The 24,340-nt window shown below is 45.6% G+C and overlaps 1 protein-coding gene across 4 annotated transcripts in view; it reads left to right on the top strand.

Annotated features, from left to right (window-relative positions):
* PHF12 (PHD finger protein 12) overlaps positions 1-24,340 on the top strand; it is a 1,235,756-nt gene that overhangs the window by 548,226 nt on the left and 663,190 nt on the right. For 3 of the 4 annotated variants that reach the window (XM_044054432.1, XM_044054431.1, XM_044054434.1), the window contains exon 10: positions 513-641. The exons of the other annotated variant lie outside the window; for it this stretch is intronic. In XM_044054432.1, the coding sequence (XP_043910367.1) occupies positions 513-641 (129 nt within the window). The remainder of the gene's footprint in view (positions 1-512; positions 642-24,340) is intronic. 4 annotated transcript variants of the gene reach the window in all.

Genomic DNA, 24,340 nt, shown 5'->3' with positions numbered 1-24,340 from the left:
ATTTGCTGATGTATTCTTGCTTTTGATTTTCATTGAATTAATTTTTGACATTTTTTAATTTATTTATGTACCTGTTTTATTATTTGGAATGTTACCTCTTTTTTCCCTTGTCAGAGTTTATAGTATTTGTTTGCAATGTATGGGTATTTGCAGGTTTTGTTCATTGCAACAAAGTACAACTAGTTTGGACTTGTACTCTTTAAATTCAAGCATTCTTTCTCAGAATGCTGTGGGTGAAGCCCCACGATATTCATGTAGAAGGGGTCAAGACTGCTTTGGAACTGTGGCCAAATGGAGCTTGATTGGCAAACCAGTATCCAGGAGTAAGGGGTTCAGTTAACCATCTAGATGATTTGAAGAATCTGCTGCTATGAGTACCTCACACAGCTGTATTTTCTTCCCTTCATAAAAGGATTTCCACTTGGTCTGTTGTAGGAAACATAAATTTGTTGGAGGACCGAAAATTAGTGGTTATCATTACAGTAACTATCTTCAAATGTCTCTCTTTCCAGACGTTAAAGTCAGTCCCAGCACATTATCTGCAGGAAATAGCACTATTAACCCCTTGTCTGTCACTACAAACTCGACGGCCTTGATAGATCTCTCTGCTACTTTAAAGGAAGTGATGGATGGGAATGGAGGTGAGTACTTACTTGTTAGGCTGCATAGGCAGTAAGAAATGCTGGTAAGTTGCTGTGGTTCATGGATATTAACCATTTACAATAGAAATGTTGTCAGTATTACAGGGAGGGAGAATGATCCTGATAGCACTGTACAGTTAGGGAGGTTGCCTAACAGAAGAAACCTAAATGCATTTTTTTATGATCTTGAATGGCCAACACTGTCTTAGGTTGCACATACTGTAAACCCCACGCTGTCATTCTTGGCTTGACATGTCATGTATTACTATGTATAAGAAGAATCAGGTTATTTAAACCTCACATTTTTCATGAACTGATGCTGAGATAGGTACCCTGTGGTACTTTTGTTTTTGTTACAGTTAATTAAGAGTTTCCTTTGTAAAGCAAGAAACATTTCCAATACTTATTTTGTGTAGTTTCCATTAGTGAAGCATACCTTTATTTTAATGCATTTCCATTTGGAGGTCATTCAGAATTCCACAGGCTTGGGCAATTTCTGTGCAGACATCATTTTCTCCTAAAATGTTCAAGTTTCTGACTGGCCAGAACAAATAAGTTATGGTGTAGTACAAGTAGTATGTATATTTAAATGTTGACTACTTAAGCATGTTGGTCAGTACTGGTTACATTTCTTCTATGTGAACCAAAGTTTGAGGGATGTAGCTTGGAAATGTTGCAACAAATGCACGTGTAGCTACAGCACTGGATGCAGCTTACACATAACTACTGTAGGAGAGTATATGTGCTTGCAAAGTTAGCAGTATTCTTTTTGCTTTGTTAGGAGTTTAGGTTCATTGTTTCCAACTAGTATTTCATTATGGAAGAATGCTGAGCAAACATCTTGGCTAGAGCTCCCTACCATTTAAATTTTTGAGGTCACTTACAGCATATGCCTAAGATTACAGTTTGTAAGCATTGGTCATTGCTACCATTGGAGAACAGACGTCTGTGCTGTCAGATTTTATGTATTTCAGCTTTTGCTGTTGAAACCATAAGAATGTACTACCTAGGTGTCATAACCACTATGCTTGTAAAACTTTCATAGTGTACTAGCCCCTCCTTCCATGATGTTCTTCGTATTTCACTGTTGCAGTCCTCACATTTGGGTTATCCCTGCCAGGTTAGCCCCAAGTCGGCCCCAATACCAGAGGCTTAGTATTTCTGCATCGGTTGCCGTCAGGTCATCAGTAGTATAAAGTAAAGCAGCCGATGCCATTATACCAGTCTTTCTTGCCGAGGAGCCCGAAGTAGAAGCACCTCACAAGAGGGCCGGCCGCTACCTGAGTTTTTGTTTTCCAAATTGAAGTTGAAGTCTTCTAAAGATAAGTACCCCGTTGGGGATTCTTTTTTCTTGCTCTAACCAATGTCAGAAAAAGTTAACAATTGTCTTGCCTTTGGAAAGCAAATACCACACCGAGACTTTCATTCTTACTGTGTCACTTGCTTAGGCCCAGACCACGACGTCCCCTGTTGTCGCTTTTGTGCTTTGTTCAATGCCAGAACTATATGTCATCTGGCCCTTACTGTAGCTGGATATTTTCACTGTCAGTCCTCGAATTCCAGTATGGCTTCGGTAAGCCATCTGACAGCAGATCTTCCGAAAAAATGTAAGGATAAAGACAGAGATGGACCACACAGGTCCAAACCTACTGACAACACTTCCGTTAAGCTAGTAGTCCGTTCTCCGGTCCTCAGTGAGGCACTTTTGCAGCCCCTGATGCCCACTTCTGTGGATTCGCAGGCCGCTACCAAGATCCTTTCGGAGTCAGGTATGCCGCGAGACTCTTCGACTAAGGATCCTGCAGATGTCTCTACCTTGCATGGGTCCGGAGCTACTGTGCAGGCACCGATTTCTGAGGAAGTACTTCGCACTACAGATACTCAACACAGACTGACTTTTCGCGTCTATCATTTTTTCGAAAACTACTGAGTTTCTAAGGCCCAGGGTACGAACCACACCCAAGAAACCGACCCAATCTCAGGCACCCCTGCTTCCTCACCTCAGCCTCAAATGCTTAAAATGGCGGAAGATCTTGTAATGCTGATCAGGGGAAGCCAAGCTACCCCTTCCAAAAGAAAGAGATTTGTCCCCAGTAGTTTTATCTGAACAGGAGTCCAATGACTCTGAGGTATCTGAATATGAAGACACTGGTATCCACTGCTGCGCAGCCTGTCACCATGACATCTCCCTCGGATCCCAAGACTCCTGACCCAGAGGGAAGGAGAATTCATGCATCCCCAATTGCAGACCCTCAATCTGGCAGCCTGGCTTATTCCCTGACCACTACACAAGCTGCCAATCTCAGCAAGTAGGTTCTAGATGTTATACGTGAGGCCAGACTCCCTAGTACTAGAAAGTCTTATGCTGACAAATGGAAAAGGGAGCCGGGACGGCACAGCCCTCCCTACCTCTCATCCTAGATTACCGTGCTGACCTACTACACAGGGGTCTATCCTTTTCTTCTTTTAAAATTCATGCCTCAGCTATATCTGCTCATTTCAGCACAGAGCCACCTCTTTTCTCATTCCCTCTCATCAAACAGTTCCTAAGAGGGGCTAACAACTTAATGCCACCCCAGAAGAGCACCTACCCCAGCTTGGGACCTAAACTTTTTGTTGAGAAAGCTCACCCTGCCCCCCCTTTGATCCAGCAGCTTCAGCAGAGTTAGTTTCTCTCATGGAAGACAGCCTTGCTTCTGGCCATCACTTCAGCAAGAAGAGTATCCCAGCTACAAGCACTATTGACTGTAGAGGCCTTCATCATTTTCCATGCTGACAGGGTCTCCCTCAGGTCTAACCCATCCTTCATGCCAAAAGTGGTTTCCAGTGTGGCTCTCAACCAATCCATTAATTTGCCCACCTTTTTCCCTAACCCACAAAACAAGGGGGAAATAATACTGCACTCTCTAGATGTGCACAGACAGCTCAAATTATATCTAGACAGGACTAAATCATTTAGAAAGACTGATAAATTGTTAGTCAGCTTTGCTGCAGGAGTCGAGGGCAAAGACATATCCAAACAAACCATTTCCAAATGGATAGCACACTGCATCCATTTCTGCTACAAACAACACTGGAAACCTCCCCCTAAGAGGGTCAGGACACTTTCTACTAGAGCAGCCTCCACCTCTGCAGCTTTCCTCAGAGGGGTCCCCACCAGGGACATCCTAGAGGCTGCAACATGGACATCAGTTAATATCTTCACCAAGCATTACCATCTGCCTATCTTCTCCAAATCCAGGGCAGGCTTTGCCACCGCAGTCTTGCAGGGCATCCTAGCCAGCCCCCAGTCTTGACTGCCTCCACCCTTCTCTTCAGCTTTGGGAATCAACCCAAATATGATGACTGCAACAGTGAAACACAAAGAACATAGTACAGATGTTCTTTGTGTTTCACTGTTGCAGTCATTACATTTGGGTTATCTGCTTGCAGTAGCCCTCAGTCAGCCTGATTAACCAAGTCTTGGGTCCTGCGTCGGTTGCTGTCCCTTCTATGACGTCAGGTCGTCAGGGGTATAAAACATGCAGCTGACACCATTACATCAGTCTTTCTTGCCGTGTGGTGCCCGAAGCAGAAGCAGTTCGCAAGTGCCGGTTGGCCGACTCCTGAAATTTTCGTTTTCAAGTTTCAGAACTTAAGTCTTCAACTAAAGCTAAGTACCCCGTTGGGGAAACTTTTTCTTGCTCCTCACCAATGTCAGTAAAAGTTAATTGCATTACTTGTGGAAAGCAAATACCTCATAAAGATTTTCATTCGTATTGTATTCCTTGCCTAGGCCCTGACCGCAGTGTACCTTGCTGTCGGTTTTGTGCTTTATTTAATCAGCGCACTATCCGTTGTTGGGCTATTTTTGCAGCTAATTATTTTCATACTCGTTCTTTATACTCCGAAATGGCTTCTTCAAGCCATCCGACTACCGATTCTTTGAAAAAACGTAAGGATAGAGACAGGCCGCCGAGGTCCAAAACTGCTGACGAGGCTTCTCCTAAGCCAGTTGCCAGTTCGGCCGGTACTCAGTGAGTTCCTTTCGCAGCCCCTGATACCTGCTATTTTGATTCGCAGGCCTCTACTGAGACCCATTCAGAGTCCGGTATGCCGCGAGATGCTTCAACTATGGAACCCGCAGATGTCTCTACCTTGGATGGGTCCGGAGCCAGTGTGCAGGCACTGGCTTCTGAGGGTGTATTCAGGCCTACAGACTTGCATATTAAACCAAAGCCTCTGTCTTCTTTTAGGCCTAAATCTCGAACCATGCCTAAAAAAATTACGCCCAGGCCGCATGCTCAGGCCTTTATGCCTAAAAAACAACTAAGAATGGCTGAAGATCTTATAACTCTAATCGGGGGAAGCCAACCTCCCCCTTCTAGGAGACCTAGGACTGAAGTTGTTTATGAATCTTCTGACCAGGATTCTGATTTTTCTGATTCTTCTGATGATCTGGATTTGCCCTTATCTACTTATGAGGATTCTGATGAAGAGGACTCTATTCCCTCTGCTTCCCCTCAAGAGGATTTTTCTTTTGGTGAAACTTTACATACTCTGAGGGAGCATTTCCACTGGGAAAGTCAGGATTTTTCTTATTTCAAAAAAAGAGGCTTAGGGATTTCTTACTCCTGCCTCAGCACAGGCCTTTAGCTATTCCTCCTGTACTAGACATTGTTGATGCTTTTTCAGAATCTAGTTTGGCCCCTGATTCTTTGCCTCCTGCTCCCAGAAAACCTGACAAGATATTACAGGGTTCCAGATTCACACAAGTTCCTTTTTAAAAATCCTATTGCGGATCCAGAGACTATTTCACAGGGACCCAAGGGCATTAAGGATTCTACTGCTAAAAATCCTACCCATTCTGATAGACTCCAGGGCGCTGGATAGATGGGGTAAGAAGGTTTACACTTCTGCAACCTTGGCCATTAGGGCTTTAAACTGCCAGTTTCATATGTTAAAGTATCAGCAACATGATATTGGATTGCTTAAACAGAAAATAATGTTGATTCCTGACTGTGCGGAAAACAAAGAAATACAGGATTTTATGCATTCTGCTGAACAGGTTGAAAAATGTACTTTGCAATGTGGATTTGATTCATTAGAGGCCTCTTGCAGGGCTGCTGTTACTAGGTCTGTGCTCAAAAGGCATGCTTGGCTTAAGGCACAATCTTTGCCTGATCATGTTCAAGCTAAATTGTTGGATGCTCCCTTAAATCAGGACCGCTTGTTTGGCAACAAGGCTGAGGAAGTTCTTAAAAAGATGGAAGATAAAGCTAAATCTATGCAAACTGTTTAAGATTTCTTACAAGTTCAGCCTCCTAGATTTAGTAGGCACTGGCCCTCTAAGAATTGGTCCTTTCCAGCCCCTTCCAGATCTTCTCAAGCCAAACCCAGACACAGCAGAAACCCCAGTTTTCAGTCCCAGGGGGGACACAAGACAAGCAATAGGGGGTTTCCGCACCCAAATCAGGGAGTAGCAAGACTCCCCCTATAGAAAACTGTCTCAATGACTTGCTTTTAAAACTTCAAGCACTTCCCAACTGAATGCTCCTTTAGGCGGAAAGATTGGTCTGCAGGCCAAAAACTGGGAACTCATTACACAGGACAAATGGGTTTTAAATATAGTGTACCAAGGATACAGATTTCACTTCCACAACTTACCAACACCAAGCGGGTGGCCAGATCTACCCGCAAATCAGTGGGCAGAGGCCCCAAATCAAGTACTCTCTCTCTTAAGCATGGGGGCTATTCATTTGGTACCAGAAGAGGAAAAGGGACAAGGTTTCTATTCAAGACTTTTTCTGGTACCCAGAAAAGGCAATACATGGCGTCCTATCCTGGACCTTTCTACTGTAAGTACCTTTCTGGTGATTCCAAAATTCAAGATGCTGGCTCTTCACCAGCTGCTTCCTATGCTAGGCAAAGATGCATGGTTGGTAACACTAGACTTAAAAGAAGCATACCTGCACATTCCTATCAGGGAGTCTTGCAGAAGGTCCCTACGCTTCAAAGCAGGCTACATGCACTATCAGTGCTCTGCACTGCCCTTTGACTTATCTACTGCGCCCAGGGTATTCACAAAATGCCTAGCTCCAGTCATTGCATTCTGCAGGCAAAGAAATATTCAAATATATCCATACCTGGACGATTGTCTAATTCGGGCAGAAAGCCAGGACATACTTTTGAATCATCTGGCCTTTGTTCAAAGGGTACTGACTTGTCTGGGGTACACCATAAACGAAAAGAAATCACACCTTATACCCTGTCAACAAATTATATTCCTGGGAGCAAGCTTGAATACAACTTCCCAGATGGCTTTCCTCAAGCCAAAGAAATCATCTCATTTGACAACCTACTTCAAACAAGTGGCCACAAAAACCCAGTTATCTGCAAGGCAAATACTACAAGCCTTGGGGTTCATGGCTTCCTGCATTCTTCTAATTCCATATGCAAGGCTGCATATGAGCAAACTGCAGTGGTATCTCTGAAGCCTATGGTGTCAGCATTCACAGGATCTAGAAGCTATGATTCCTATCATAACTTGCGTACACCTAGAGTTCTTTTGGTGGGCAGAGACCTGCCACCAAAAACAAGGGACTACCATTCACACTACCCCCTGCTGCCCAAACCTTAACAGACGCATCAGACTATGCATGGGGGGCTCACTTGGCAGGGAAGTGCATTCAGGGCAAGTGGAACCCAAGTCAAATGCACCTACACACAAATCAAGGAAAGGCTAGCTGTACAGAATGCTCTAACAGCCTTCAAGGACCACATTCGTCCAGGACAACTAATGGTAAAGATGGACACCACGGTCGTGTGGTACAAGCAGGGGGGTACTCACTCTTACCCCCTCTGCATACTAGCCATGACATTGTGGAACACAGCCTTGAGCTACCAAGTGACTCTACAAGCTCAGTTCCTGCCAGGAAAACTAAATACACTGGCAGATGGACTAAGCAGAAACCTCATGGACCCACACGAGTGGAAACTGGAACCAAGGATTTTCAGCGTGCTGACTGGCAAATGGGGAAGCCCAGATATAGACCTGTTTGCCTCCCCCAAGAACTATCACTTGGACAAATTTTGCACAAGGATTCCCCACGAACTAGCTTGAAAGTGAATGCTCTATCCTTCAGCTGGAAAAACCTATCAGTTTATGCCTTTCCGCCTCTGTCTCTGCTCTCCAAGGTACTACTAAAGATCAAACAGGACAAGCCAAGGATGATTTTAATTGCATCAGACTGGCCACGCCAACACTGGTACCCCCTCCTGCGCAGTGTCACACTTGGCCCCATGGCACCTGCCTCAGACTCCTTCCCTGTTGTCTCAGCAGAAGAACCAGATTCTACACCCTCAGCTGCTAACCCTGAACCTTAGCAGCCTGGCTAATTACCTAATCTCTCCTTTACTACCACTCAGGAAGTCGGTGATTGATATCATTTTAGAGGCTAGGAGGCCTAGTACTAGAAAATCTTATGCTGCAAAATGGAAAAGATTTTGTACCTGGAAACAATCTCAAGGGATGAGCGCAGCAGTGCCCAATTTACCTCATATTCTACAATATTTGACGGAGATGCTTCATAAGGGCTTGTCCTTTTCCTCCGAAATTCATGCCTCAGCTATTTCAGCTCACTATAGCAGAGAGCCTTCCCTCTTCTCTCACCCTCTGCTCAAGCTCCAGCCTGGGACCTTAACTTTGTCTTGGAGAGACTCACTGTTCCTCCTTTCTTGCCAGCTGTTACTGCAGATTTAAAATTCCTTTCCTTGAAAACAGCTTTCCTCTTAGCAATCACTTCTGCAAGAAGGGTATCTGAGTTACAGGCCCTTATGGCAGTGGAGCCTTTCATCATCTTTCATGCGGACAGGGTGTCCCTCAGAACCAATCCCTCCTTCATCCCAAGGTGGTATCCAGTGTGGCTCTTAATCAGTCCATTCATTTGCCTACCTTCTTTCCTAACCCACAGAACAAAGGGGAACAGACACTGCACTCCTTAGATGTGCACAGACAACTTAGATTCTACTTGGACAGAACTAAACCTCAAAGGAAATCTGAACAACTGTGGTGGCATTTGCTGCAGGGACAGAGGGGAAAGCTATTTCAAAGCAAACCATTTCAAAATGGATAGGCCACTGCATTTATTTCTGCTATAAGCACCTTGGAAAACCTATCCCACAGGGCATCATACCCCATTCAGCCAGGGCTGCATCTACCTCTACAGCCTTTCTCAGGGGCGTCCTTACAAGGGACATCCTAGAAGCTGCTACCTGAAGTTCTGTACATACTTTCACCAAGCATTATCATTTGCCAATTTTCTCTAAATCCAGAGCTGGTTTTGCCACTGCAGTCTTGCGGGGCCTTATAGCTGGTCCTAATTCTATTTAAATTCCTCCTCCCAACCTTAGCTTTGGGAATCTACCCAAATGTAATGTCTGCAACAGTGAAACACGAAGAACATAGTGCAGTTGTGTACACTTAACATAAATGTAGATGTTCGAGTGTATTCACTGTTGCAGTCCTGGTTACCCTCCCTCCAGCCCCCTTTCTTCTTTTGGCTATACCTCTGCTCTCACTTACTATGCTCAGAAAGATTTTTGGTGTATTTGCTTTTTTTTTGGCGGTATATCCTTGTATTATAGATTAAATTGCTTCCCATTAGGGGTCATCTGACATCTGGGGCAAGAAAAACTGATGATATGGCGTTGGCTGCATGTTTTTATACCCCTGACGACCTGACGTCATGGAAGAAGGGACAGCAACTGACACAGGACCCAAGACTTTGTTAATCAGGCTGACTGAGGGCTACTGCAAGCAGATAACCCAAATGTAATGACTGCAACAGTGAATACACTCAAACACCTACATTTGTACACAACTGTACTTTCTAACAAATACTCATTGACAGAGGTCAAATATCAGTACAGTTGTGTTTGACATCATGCATGCTTCAAGATAAAATATTCTGATACATTGTATGTAGCATAGTTTTGGAATTAATGCAAATTTGAACAAGCAATATTTGACACAACAGGCACAGTGGGAGGTAACTGCAGAAACGCTTGGAGACTCACTCTGCTGTAATGAGTTAAGCAGTCAGTATCAGACAATTTAGAAATGGCAGTTACAGCTTTACCATGGAGTAAGGGGGTCAGGAGCTGTACCCAGAGCCCTTGGTCAGCATTATACTGTGTACATACCTTTTCCTACTTATGAATGAAAATATCAAAGTTATCCTCCTCTGTAAATCGTGGAAGAAATTTAGTGACCTTTGTTGCTTCTGGGGTTCAGTTACTCCCTTCCCCATTACCTCCATGACCCTGGCGAAGAGTCAACATCTCCTTTTCATGTGTCCTCTGCCTCTCATTCTTTTCGGTTTAGATGTAGTTTCGTTTCTCATTTTCCTCAGCCTCCAGACATCAGTCTTTCTGCTGCTTCTACTTCCAAACGTTTGGATTCCAGTTCAAGTCTCTAACTCCAGACGGACTTTTAATGGTAACGATATCAGTGTAAATAGAAATGTAACTACTCTGGGTTTATCTGGAACATCTGACATTTACCTTTTCATTCTTCCTCACTGATGGGTCACAGATCCGATCCTTGGATCCATCTCGGCCACATTTTCCAAGACTTTGGATCCTAGTCTTGAGCTACCCCCTCCTCCCGTAATGCACTTCTCAGATCTCATTTGTCACTGATGTAAGACGGAAAAGTCTGAAGTCTCGAGTTGTAAAGAATTTTATTTGTCTACATTTACCTATGTATTTTTCTTTCTCTAATACTCTTTTGATGATACTCCCTCCTTCGGTAGCCTCCAGAGGCTATTTCTAGCTAGACTTGACTAACGTAAGTTCCCTGTACTTGTATTTGTTTTTTTGATCAGCAGGTACATTCTTGGTGTTTTTTCTGGTTGCTAACTCTGCCTTTTTTAGCACTCTTCTATCGCATGGCTTGTGTTTTGTTTTTGGATATCTTTCCAGTGATGTTTTCTGCTTGTCAAAAGTCAGAGCCATGGCTTTCCACCTTTTGAATTGTCAGTGTCTGACTTCTAGAGCTTCCCGATTTAAGTCCCTGCTTTCAGTTACCAGTGTTACAGGACTTTACTTCCTTTTATGGTGGTAGACTGATGATAGATGGTCAGAAATTCATGTCAGACTTTTTGGTTTTAGACTGTATCTGTCAAATTTCACATTCAAATTCTTGCTAGTATTTTGCAAAGTTTATTTTTTGGATGCTGGCTGGCTTAATCTATTTTTTCAAATGACATGACACTGATTCCATTAGGGGCTCAACCCCCTTTCAAAAAAAAAAAAAAAAAAAAAAAGGAACAATCTAAAGAGGTTTTCTGATCCAGTTCCTCAGATCCAAACTACTTAGGAACTCAAGCTCTACTTGGATCTGACAGGTTCGGTCTGTGTAGAGTTTTTGAATTCGTTTGCTATTTCCTCAGAGCCACACGCTCCAGGGATCTAAACCTTGTCATCACAATGAAGAAAACATGCTGGAGGGATAGGTTCCTGACCCAGAGACTCCCGAGACTCTGGAATAGACTGCCCATATGCGTCAAACAGAGCACCTCTTTGGCCCTCTTCAAAAGGAACCTTGACGATTGGATGGGAGGTAGGAAATTCACCCTGGGGATCACATCATTCGCCCTGCTAGACAGGGGTCCAGGGAAGTAAGTATTGTGGGAAGAAGTAGCCCCGGGAATTGTTATGGCTAAGCTTGTATAGGCCCTAGGGCTGATAGCCTAGTACCAACCTATGAACGTAAGTCTTCAGATCCAGCTAACTGCAGTTTTGTTTCTTCGTATGGCATAGATGTTTCCCTGCCTGTTAATCTTCTTTGAATGTGGGCCTTCGGATCCGATTGACTGAAGCCTTACTCTTGTAACATGGGATTCCAGACCAGCCTTCTTAGCTGAGAGGCATCTAGAGATTTCTTCATATCCGAGACTTCCCCCTTTTATCAGACCTGGTCAGCTGTTCTTTGGATGTTCTTCGTGTTTTACTGTTGCAGTCATTACATTTGGGTAATCCTGCTGGCAGGTTGCCCTCAGTCAGCCTGAATTTCAAAGTCTTGGGTCCTGCGTTGGCTGCTGTCGCCTCTTCCCTGACGTCAGGGGTATAAAAGAAGCAGCCAACGCCATTTTCTTCAGTCTTTTTTGCCGTGCGGTGCCCAAAGCAAAAGCAGTTTGCAAATGCCAGTCGGCCGACTCCTGAGATTTTCGTGTTTGAGTTGCAGACCCGAAGTCTTCAATAAAGTACCCCGTTGGGGAAAATTTTTTCTTGCTCCAGACCGATGTCAGAAAAAGTTAATTGTATTTCTTGTGGAAAGCAAATACCTCATAAGGACTTCCATTCTTACTGTATTCCTTGCCTAGGCCCTGCTCACAACGTTTCTGATTGTTGGTTTTGTTAGATTTAACCAACGCACTATTAAGCGTCAGTATGATTTTGCTTTAAACTTTTTTGGACGCCGGTTTAATTACCCAGAAATGTCATCGGATAGCCATCTGACTACCGGAGTTCTCAAAAAATGCAAAGAAAAGGAGAGAGATAAACAACCTAGGTCCAAAACCGATGAAGCTTCTCCTAAGCCAGTCGCCGGTTCTCAGTGAGGTGCTTTCGCAGCCCCTGACGCCCGCTACTTTAGAGTAGCAGGCCGCTACCGACTCCTATGTGGAGTCTGTTATGCCGCTGGAAACTCGAGGTATTGGAGCCTCTGACACTATTCCCTCAGGTGGGTCCGGAGCTGCTGAGCAGACACCGGCTTCTGAGGGTGTATTCATACCTAAACATCTTTACATCAAACAGACTTCAGCTTCAAAGGCAAAGAAACTCAAGAGCCACGTGGACAGGGCCTCTATGCCCAAAAAACAGATGCTCAAAGTGGCCGAGGACTTGATTACCTTGATCAGGGGTTCCCACCCCCCTCCTGATAAGAGGCCTAGGCAAGAGACTGACTATAAATCTTCAGATCAGGTTTCTATTTCTTCTGATTCCTCTTCTGATCAGGAATATTCTCTTTCCCCCTATGAGGATTCTGATGCTGAAGAATCTATACCTTCAGCTTCTCCTCCAGAAGACTATTCTTTTGAGGAAACCTTGCATACCATGAGGGAGCATTTCCACTGGGAGAGCCAAGATTTTTCAGAATCTAAAAAGAGGCTCAGGGATTTCCTTTTACTACCTCAACACAGGCCTCTAGCCATTCCACCTGTGTTAGACATTGTAGATGATGTGTTTTCGGAGTCTAGTCTGACCCCTGACTCCTTACCTCCAGCTCCTGCTAAGCCTGACTGATATTACAGGGTTCCTGACTCTCATAAATTCCTTTTTAAAAACCCTGTTGCAGACCCAGAAACTATTTTACAGGGTCCCAAAGGAGTTAAGGCTTCCACTGCAAACAACCCTACCCCCTCTGACAGGGATTCTAGGGCAAGGTTTACACATCTGCTACCTTGGCTATAAGGGCCTTAAACTGTCAGTTTCATATGCTCAGATATCAGCAACATGTCATGGCATTGCTTAAACAGAAAATGTTGTTAAATTCTGAATGTGCAGAAAACAAGGAAATGCAGGATTTATTGCATGCAGCTGAACAAGTTGGAAAGCATACTTTGCAATGCGGTTTTTATTCTTTGGAGGCCTCCTGCAGGGCTGCAGTTACGGGTTCTGTAATTAGGAGGCATGCTTGGTTAAAGTAACAAAATCTGCCTGATCATGTCAGTTAAATTATTAGATGCACCTTTAAAGCATGATCCTTTGGTGTTAAGGCAGAAGAGGTGTTAAAGAAAATGGAGGACAAAGCTAAATCTGTGCAAACTGTCAAAGATTTTTTACAAGTACAGCCACCTAGGTTTAATAGGCACTGGCCTACAAAGAATTGGTCCTTTCCTCTGTCAGACAGACCTCAAAGGGGCAGATCCAATCGCCCTAGAGGCAGATCCCAGGTGCAAGGTTCATACAGGTCAAAGCAATGGGGGGCTTCTACCTCCAAAGTTGGAGAGGACAAATCACAACCATACAGGAAACAGTCCCAATGACTTCCCCCTGCCTGCACCAAGCACTTATCTTCTGGCAGCACCCTTAGAGGGAAAATTAGCACTTTTTTCTCACAATTGGCACATTATAACCCAGGACAAGTGGGTTCTAAATATAGTGTCACAAGGCTACAAGTTCCGTTTCCATACCCTGCCAAAGGCAAACGGCTGGCCAGACCTGCCAAAAAATCAGTGGGCAGAGGCACAAAAGCAAATTTCACCCCTCATGGATATGGCGGCCATTCAGCACGTACCAGAGCAAGAGCAGGGACAAAGATTTTACTCAAGACTGTTCTTGGTACCCAGAAAGGACAAGGTCTGGAGACCAATACTAGACCTGTTTATTCTGAACACATTCCTGGATATACCAAAATTCAAAATGTTGACTTTGCAGCAGCTTCTGCCCATGCTGGGCAAGAATGCTTGGCTTGTGACTTTAGACCTAAAAGAGGCATACCTGCATGTCCCCATCAGACAATCAAGCAGAAGATACCTCAGATTCAAGGCTGGCTCAATGCCTTACCAATTCTCTGCACTGCCCTTTGGCGTATCTACTGCGCCCAGGGTCTTCACAAAGTGCCTGTCACCAGTAATTGCATTCTGCAGACAAAGAGGAATACAAATATATCCTTACTTGGATGACTGTCTAATTCAAGCAGAGAACAAGGACATTCTTTTACAGCATCTGGCGTTTGTGAAAAGACTTCTTAACATGCTTTAGGGTACACAGTCAATGAAAAGAAATCAAAACTAGTACCCTCTCGAGATAATATTCCTGGGTGCAAGCTTAAATACATCTGCCCAGATGGCTTATCTCATGCCAGACAAAGGCAACTGACTACCTATTTCAAAATGTTGGCAACAAAAGCCCAGTTATCTGCAAGAAAAATTCTGCAGGCTTTGGTCTTCATGCCATCCTGCATCCTACTAATTCCATATGCAAGACTGCATATGAGGAAACTTCAGTGGTACCTAAAAAGCATTTGGGCTCAACATTGCCACGGCCTGGAAACAATGATTACTCTCATTCCCTGCCTACAACAGGAGTTTCGATGGTGGGCGAAGGATTGTCACCAGAACAAGGGGCAGCCATTCACATTACTCCCAGCCAGGCAGACACTAACAACGTATGCATCAGGTTATGCCTGGGGGGCCCACATGGCAGGAAGATGCATTCAGGGCACATGGTCCTCAAACCAAATACATCTACATATCAATCAAAAAGAGATGTTAGCAGTTCAAAATGCCCTGACAGCCTTCAAGGACCTACTTCATCCGAGAGAACTGCTGATAGACAGACAACACCACAGTCATGTGGTATGAAAACAAGTAGGGGGCACACAATCTTACCCCCTTTGCAGACTAACCATGACTTTGTGGGACACAGCATTGACTTACCAAGTACATCTGCAGGCACAATTCCTGCCAGGAAAGGAAAACACTCTGGCAGATGAACTAAGCAGAAACCTCATGGATCCCCACGAGTGGCAGCTGGATCCACAAGTCTTCAGCATGATAACAAGGAAATGGGGATGCCCGGACATAGATCTATTTGCCTCCTCTCAACTACCAACTAAAAGGATTCTGCAAAAGGACTTACCACAGACAAGCATTGAAAGTGGACGCCCTATATTTCAGCTGGAAAAACCTGTCAGTATATGCCCTTCCTCCACTGCCTCTCCTCCCTAAGGTACTTCTAAAGGTCAGACAGGAGAAGCCAAAGATGATACTGATTGCCCCAGACTGGCAATGCCAGTGCTGGTATCCAACACTAAGGAACTTGTTTCAAATGCCCAGCTTGGACCTTACCTCAAACACCTCATCTACTGTCCCAGCAAAACAATCATATCCTGCACAGCCAACTCAGTACTTTAAACCTGGCAGCATGGCGGATAATGTCATACAAAACACACCTCTCAGTAAAGCTGTGATGGATGTCATTTTGGAAGCCAGAAGGCCTAGTCCTAGAAAATCTTATGCTTGAAAATGGAACCGATTCTGTGCTTGGAATCGAGCACAAGGAAAGTGATACAGCTGTACCAAATATTCCTCAGATTTTGCAATACTCAACTGAGATGCTGGACAAATGCCTAGCTTTTTCATCAATTAAAATCCATGCCTCTGCCATTTCGGCTCATTACAATACAGAGCCACCAATTTTTCTCATCCTTTATTAAAGCAGTACCTCAGTGGAGCCAAAAATTTAAGGCCTCCAAGGAGATCACCAATACCTGTATGGGACCTCAACTATGTCTTGGAAAAACTCACCCTGCCTGTTTTCGAGCCAGCTGCTACTGCTGATATAAAGTTTTTATCTTGGAAAACAGCTCTGCTCCTAGTAATAACTTCTGCAAGACAAGTTTCAGAGCTACAGGCACTCATGGCTGTGGAACCTTTTATAATTTTTTATCCAGACAAGGGTCTCTCTGAGGACAAACCCAACATTTATGCCTAAGGTGTGGTGTCCAGTGTGGTTCTTAACCAAACTATTCATCTGCCAACTTTTTATCCAAATCCACAGAACAAGGGGGAGATAATTCTGCATTCTTTGGACATACACAGACCGCTTGGATTCTACTTGGACAGAACTAAAGTTTTCAGAAAGACAGAGCAATTACTAGTGGCATATGCTGCAGGATCACAAGGAATGGCTTTCTCAAAGCAGACTATTTCAAAGTGGATAGGCCACTGCATTCGTTTCTGCTACTTACACCATGGCAAGCCAGTGCCTAAGGGCATTAGACCACATTCAACCAGAGCTGCAGCCACTTCAGTAGCCTTTCTCAGGGGAGTACCAACCAAAGACATTTTAGAAGCTGCTACTTGGAGTTCAGTGCACACCTTTACAAAGCACTATCATCTGCCACTCTACTCTAAATCCAGGGCAGGCTTTGCCACTGCAGTTCTGCAGGGTCTCATAGCCGCTCCTAATGCTATTTAGCTCCAGCCACCCAACCTTAGCTTTGGAACTCTACCCAAATGTAATGACTGCAACAGTGAAACACGAAGAACATAGTACAGTTGTGTACACTTACCATAAATGTAGATGTTCGAGTGTATTCACTGTTGCAGTCCAGGTTACCCACCCGCCATCCCCCTCTTTTCTGCTGGAACTTTTCTTTCCTTCTCTGATTTATACAACCTATGTGGTGTATTTGCGTGTAGATGAAGGTATATATATATAAAATATAAATTTTGGCTACCCTTTTAGGGGGTACCTGACATCTGGGGCAAGAAAAACTGAAGACAATGGCGTTGGCGGCTTCTTTTATACCCCTGACGTCAGGGGAAGAGGTGACAGCAGCCGATGCAGGACCAAAGACTTTGAAATTCAGGCCGACTGAGGGCAACCTGCAGCAGGATTACCCAAATGTAATGACTGCAACAGTGAATACACTCGAACATCTACATTTATGGAAAGTGTACACAACTGTACTATCCTGGACCTAGAATCTGCCAGATAGCGGTTTGCCTGGAGAGGACTGAATGGTTCTTGGATCCAAAATCTCTGTATCCAGAGCTGTTGGACCTGTGTGGCGGTCTTCATAACAGACAGTCTCACTGTTCGTTGTTTTCCTGGGCCTTTTTTTTCTCAGACCTGTGGTTTCAGGATTTTGCTCTGGACTTCTCTCTTCCCTTCCCCTTCCTCTCAATGGTACAGTTTTTTGCAGAATGTTCAGGTCATTGTCTCCGTTTGCTTTTTTCCTCATAAAATCTATTTTTTGTGACAAATCACAGAACATTTAAGTTCCTCTTCTTTCGGGTTTTCCCGGTTAAGGGTCGCCACAGCGGATCACCTGTCCCCTCATGATTGGCAGTGGAGTTTTATGGTGTCGAGTTGCCAGCCCCGGAGCCCAGCCTTCCATGGAAGGCACACACACACACACACATGCACTCATGCCTAGGGCCAATTTAGTGTGTCCAGTCCACCTACAGTATGTTTTTGAGATGTTGGAGGAAACCCACATGACCACAGGGAGGACATGCAGACTCTGCACAGAAGGCACCCCAGCCGAGGATCGAACCAGCGAACCTCTTGCTGTTAGGTGACAACGCTAACTGCTGCACCACCGTGGCTGCCCCGAGAACATTTAAGTTATTAAATAATGAAATATGTTTGAGTTTCAAACTTTATACCCTTCAGAAAATTCATGTTAACACAAGTCCTGTGATCCTTTGTCTCCTGTTATTTTAGGCCTTGTCCAGATTCCTTGTGTTAACAGGTTGAGAAGTGTTTTCCGGTTCCCTGCACTAGTTCGTTCTGGTTCCCTTGGATAGGGATAAGCCTATATATGGGGTCTTTGAGTATGTTTCAGTCCCGGTCTACTGGATCCAACCTCCACCGTGGGGTTTGTCTTTCTCTCTCGGGCCTAGGGTTCGGGAATGAATCCTGCCTTCCTTCCTTCGGAGGCTTCTGCTTGGAGGGGGGAGAGAGACCTTTCTTTTCCCTGGTCAGTCACCCTTTTTGTTTTAGTAGCAAAGACTTGCTTTCTGCTGGGATGACCATTCACTGCACTTTCGGATCCTGCCCACTGCTTCCTCAGAGTAATGTCTTCCAAAGGGATTTTCTTTTTGGAGAACATTGGCTGGGAGTGGACGTTCACTTTCCTCCATGATGCCTCTGAGAGAAGGATTGTCCAATTTTTTCTCCAATAGCGTTGTCTCTGTTGACCTCCTATGGAGTGCGGAAGTTCTGTTCGATTCGGTGGTAGTGGCAGATATCACTAAGTAGGCATTGCCTATCAAAGTCCCTGTATCCATCCTACCAACAGTAAGTCTGAAACAATGGACAGAGTTGAGTAGCATGAGTTCACCTCAGATAGTTCCACACTGAGGTAGTTACTACCTGCACATTTCTCTAGGCCATAAGGGGTTGTGAGCTGACAGAATTTCAGTACTCTCCCAACTCCATGTCCTTGGAGGATCTCAAAAACATTTCCTGGCATCTGATATCTTCCTTTTTCTTGTATCCTGATGAGAATGATCTCTTATACAGTGCAAAATACCTTCCGGGAAGCTGGTCCAAACATGCCCATTAGGAGACGTGCGGATGCAGCTGAGTGACTCTGTGGGCCCCAAGTTGTCCTTTATCCTTTCTTTGTGGAGTGTCATTAAGTAACTTTTCATGTCGTGCTCTTTTACTCCATCTCTGTGGAGGACCCCAAGTAGGTCTCTTCTCAACCAGCTACACTGTCACCCATTCTCAGTACTTTGAACAAACTGATAGCCCATACACCGGAGGGCTGTTTACAACCAACTAGCCTTAGCGCAACCATTATCGGATATGCTTACATGGTGCTGTACGTCTTCCAGTAACCCCTTAAAGCATCATTATTTAATACTCCCATTGATGGCTCCTTGTGGTTCACGACAGTGAAAGATGCATGCAACCATAGGTAGCAAGCAGGGGGGCAAGACCCTGCTTATCTCCAGAATCAAAATTTCTCTTCCCCTTAGATGTACTTTTCAAGGAAACACTGAAGTGGTGAGAAAATGTGGCTATGTACATTTCAGGGTGCTTCAGGGGCCATGTGAGAACACATCCTCCAAGGATATTTCAGTTACAGGTGATCCTTCAGAAGAAGGGAGAATCTGCGCAACCATGGCTCCACATACTCGTTTTTTGATGGGGCCTAACAGCATCCTGACTCATCGCCTGCCCACCTCTCTAGACATTTGGGGGGGGGGTCATGTTTCCTTCCATCTGGACAAATGGACCAATATTATATACGATGCCTGCGGTTCCCCAATACAAGAGATTACTACACACTTTTTTTCCTTCTATTTCCTGTTAAAAAAAAAGGGGGGGGGGGGACAGCGAACCTGATACCATTCTTAAACCTGAGTAATCTCTTAGTATGTAAGGGGTCTGTGTCTAAGTTCCGGATTTTTGTGGTTCAGTCCATTCTGCTGCTTCTGCACTAGAGTAGTTGACTGTACTTTATATGTCTGCTGGATGCGCGATATCACATTAAGATAGGCATTCTGTGAATCGTCTGTGATTTCAGCTGGGAGCCAGTCACTACCAATTCCGCTTACTGCCCTTCATTCTCACCTCAGCCCCCAGGGTGTTTACCTAATGCTGGGCAGTTGCGGCAGCTCGCATGAGAATAGAAGGATTCCAACTATTCATATTTGAATGGTTGGCTTCTCACTGCCGCAACCAGACAGTTTATACAAACCAGGGTTTACTTGTTTGTTCACACCCAAATCCTAGCTAATTTGAAACTGACTCCTGTACAGAATTGACAGTTTTCATAGGAATTCAGTTGGATACTACCGATCAGGGGAGTCTCTACAGTGAGAAACCAGGTGTTAAACTTAGTGTTTTTGTAGGTCACTTTCAACGTGACTGCCATTGTTAGCCACTGAGTCAGTGTCAGATGACATTATTCTAACTCTTCTAGCTAGATTTTTCATGCAAATCCTTCAGTAGACTTTGATGGCACAGTGGTCTAATCTGATGTTATCCATGTCACTATTCCTTACTCTTGGGTCGTACAGTCCCACATCAGATCTGAGCTGAAAACTTTACAGACAGCTTCTAGGCTCAAGCTCCTGCAACTCCCATGATCCTTTCCTGCCCTCTAACCCCTAAAATCTCATTTGACGCACTCAGCATGAAACGTCTCTTTCTCTGGCTCGAGACTCCAGTGGAGGTAAGTACTTAAATGTGTTGTCTTTTTCTCCTTATAGTAGTAGTGTTATAACTTTCCAATCTTGTGGTTGGTTATAGTCCCTCCCCTCCTGTTTTCTGTGTTGGCATTTGTTACTTGTTGTGGCCATTGGGTGTTTGGTGCATTTTTTTGGTTTTAGCCTATTCCCTTCAGAGTTGTAGTTCTTTTGTGTTTCTGGTTGTTATTGTGTTAGTCCTTTTCGGGATTTGACCATAGCTTTTTCGATTAACAATTTTAGCGAGCCCCTTAGGCTTTGGTAGTTGCTTGTTTCAGTATGTCAGACGAAGCTGGTTGGTTTTAAAAGGTGCTCCTCGTGTGGTCAGAAGTGCACATGTCCGATTTGCACGAGGAGTGCCTCTATTGTTTGGGCGCCAACCACCTGGAGGTTGAATGCGACATTTGTGCCGCATTCAATCCCAGGGCCTTGGTCGAGTGCCGGAACAAGCTTTTGTAAAAGAGTATGGTCCAAGGGGATCAGTTAGCCCAGATCTTGGCCAGGCCTTGCCCCTATGACCACAAGTGGAAGGGCCCAGCCCCTTGGGTCGTCATCTTCAAAAAAGGCCTGGCTGTCGGATCACAGCTCTTCAGATCTGACCCCAGCCTCTGCACCATCGGATCCAACTTCCTTGGATCCTAGGTCGCGAGTCTCCCCCTCTGGATCCAGGGCTTCCACTCCTAGACCATCAGATACGAGGTCTCAGGAATCTACTCCTAGATTCAAGGCCTCTGGATAGAGGCCTTTGGATCCAACCAGATCAAGGCCAGCCACTGATCCGAGTCATGATGTGGGATCCAAGCATTCAGATCCTCATTTGTTCTTGGATCCAAGAGAGTCTGATCCGGGATCAGTGTCAGATTCCACATTTATTATAGAGGTCTCCCTGTCAAGTTCTGGCTTGGGGCTGTCCCTTTCTGCTTCCAAGCACAGGAGCCGATCTCTGAACAGACATGGGAGGTCTTTGTGGTCCAGACAACCATCCCCAGCTAGTAACTCCACCTCTTCTAGGTCCTCCAGGAGCTTGCTGCCCACTGATGTGGACAGGATGATTAGGTCTTTTCTCAAGGCTCAGATTGAGCTGGGGCTTCTTGCATCCCCTGCCATCTGTCCAGGGGTCCATCCCCTACCCTGGTTCCTCCTCTTCCGATTCAGATGGTTTTGGATTTTCAGGTCCTGGGATGCATTGGGGAGTAGACGGGGGTCTCTAGAGGCCATTCTGCATCTACCCCGTCAAAGTACCTGACTGCCTCTGCTTGGCCTCCCCCTGGGTAGACAGAGCCCTGGGTCCAACTTGTCACCTTGGAGTCCTTCGGGGGCTCCAGACCTGTTTTTTTTTTTTGACCAGTCCCTTCCCCTTGATACTTCAGCCCTCGATAGCTCAGGGCCGGTACTGTCTGGAGGCGCTGGCAGTCTCTGGTCCCTCTTCTCAGGTGGGCATGCCTGCCGGGAGTGTGGATGGGGCATTGTCCAGCCCTTCGGCCTTCTGGTTTTTAGAGAGAGCTTTCCTCCACTACAGTTTCCTTCCAGCTGCCATCTCAGCCCCCTAGAACAGACTCTTCTCATCCTTTTCCCGGTCAGCCCTCTTGAACTATCCTTTAGGTGGGAGTCCCCCCCCCCCTTGGGGTCCCCCTCTCTTCTGAATCCTCCCCTGAGCCCACCTCCCCATGTAGGAGGTTTCTCGGAAGAGATCGCTCAAGAGGAGGCACCTAGACTCCCCTATGGAGTCTCTCATTCAGGATACAGACCTTGATGAAGGGGGCAGGTCCCCCAGATCTCCGCCCATGGATGTCTCCTTTGAGGACATCTTAGAAATCCTCAAGCTTAAGGGTGGATGGTTTTTCCTGCTCGTCCTCTGAGGGGTCTGTGTTCCTGGGTGCTTTTGGAATAGGACCATCTACCACATGGGTTCTCCCCCTGCAGACAAACTCATTAACCTTATCACCAGCATGGCTTGGAAGGAGCTGAATACTGTGGAGCCGGTACCGAAATAGACCAACACATTTTTTAGGCCCCCTTCCAACAAACAGTTCTGGTCAAAGGGAGTGCCAGTTGACACTTGTGGTAGCTGCTGCCACCAAGAAAGAACTGGCAGAGCAAAGTACATCTATGCATCCCCCTAAGAGAGAGTCCCGGGTGATAAACACAGAAGGCGGGTCTTCACCTCAGCTACCTTTGGTCTGCAGGCGCTTAACTACTTGGCACGTTTCACCCGACTGCAGAGGGACTTGGTCAAGGAACTTACCTATTCCCTTTCCGAGTTGTTGCCTGCTGGAGAACTCAGTAAGGTGTACCCCAAGCTATCTACTCTCACTTCCCTGGCCAATTTCTCAATGAGGCTTATTTCCAACTCTGCAGAGGGTGTTTCTCAAGCAGCCGGTACAGGCATCACTATTCGGCGCAACGCCTGGCTGCACCTTTGCGGATTTCTTTAAGGCTTCTTTTATTAATGCCCCCTTTGATGGATCTACTCTTTTTGATCCATCAGTCAGAGACACCTGCAGTGAGCAGGAAGGCAAGACCTTGGCTGTGGGAATCAAGATGTCCTTCAAGGATGCATCTGCAGTCATAACATATGGGTTGTCCTGCCTCAGGCAGCCCTTCGGTCGGCCGGATTCCAAAGTCTGGGTCTGGCCTCGGCTGATGTCGCACCTTCCCTGACGTCAGAGCGTCTGGGGTACAAAAGCATCAGCCGACGCCATTTTCCTCAGTCTTTCTTGCCGCGCGGTGCCCGAAGCAGAAGCTGTTCGCAAGTGCTGGTCGGTCAGATCCAGTGATTTCAGCTACCGAAAACTTCGAAAAAGCTAAGTACCCCATTGGGGACTCTTTCTTGCCTCAGCCGATGTCAGATAAAGTAAATAATTGTTTAACTTGTGGGAAACAAATACCTCATAAGGATTTCCATTCCTACTGCCTTCCTTGCTTAGGCCCAGACCACGACGTATCGTCCTGTTCAGCCTGTGCTTCCTTCAACCGACAAACTCTTAGACGTTGGTCGGACTTTGCAGAGGAATTTTTTGGGGCTAGTTTTGCATATAAAATGCCGTCAGAGACTCAGACATCACATTTGGTGAAAAAACGGAAGGACGAGGACAGACACTCGCGGCCCGCAGTTTCGGCTGAAACCACGGTAAGGCCTACCGCGAGTGTCTCGGTTTCGGCCGAAACCGAGTCCTCGGAGATTCCTTCATCCGAATCCACTCAACCAACCACCGTGGCCCGGGAGGCCCCGGCTGAGTCGGCTACCGAGCTTCCTGCCGAAACCAGTGCCCAGGATATGTCCGACACCATACCTTTGGACATATCTACTCCTGCACGTGGGGCAGCTAGGCCCCCTGCTTCCATGTCCATTAAGGCCTTTTCTAGGGCTAAAGCTGCTAAACTTTCTAAAGCTTTGCCTCCCAAGACTACACCCCAGAGGCCTTCCTCTAGTTCTCAGATCCTCAGCCTTGCAGAGGACCTTATTTCTTTAATTAGAGGTTCACAACCTCACCCGGACAGGGCCTCTCACCCTCCACCGGACAAAAGGCCCAGGACTGAGCCTTCTGACCCACACTCTTCAGATGAGTCCTCGGATGGTTCTGAGTTGTCAGACCACCAGGAGGAGGCTTATTCGCCCTATGAGGATTCTGATGCAGAAGAATCTATCCCTTCGGCCTCCCCTCCTGAAGAGTTTTCCTTTGGTGAGACTCTACACTCCATGAGAGAGCATTTTCAATGGCAAGGTCAGGATTTCTCTGATTCTAGAAAAAGATTAAGGACCTTTTTACATTTGCCTCAGCATAGGCCCTTAGCTATACCTCCTGTATAAAGCCCATTCTGCAGACCCAGAAACTATTACTCTGGGCCCTAAAGGGGTTGCGGCTGCCACTGCCAAAAATCCCCTACCTTCTGAAAGAGAGTCTAGAGCTTTAGAGAGATGGGGAAAGAAGGTATATACTTCTGCAACTCTTTCCATCAGGGCACTAAATTGTCAATTTCATATGTTACAGTACCAAG

Source organism: Protopterus annectens, chromosome 13.part0, assembly GCF_019279795.1.
Source record: "Protopterus annectens isolate FY-2018-M chromosome 13.part0, PAN1.0, whole genome shotgun sequence".
Taxonomy (NCBI): domain Eukaryota; kingdom Metazoa; phylum Chordata; order Ceratodontiformes; family Protopteridae; genus Protopterus; species Protopterus annectens.
The sequence above is the reverse complement of the archived record's forward strand: the minus strand, read 5'-3'. Positions and strand labels throughout refer to the sequence as shown.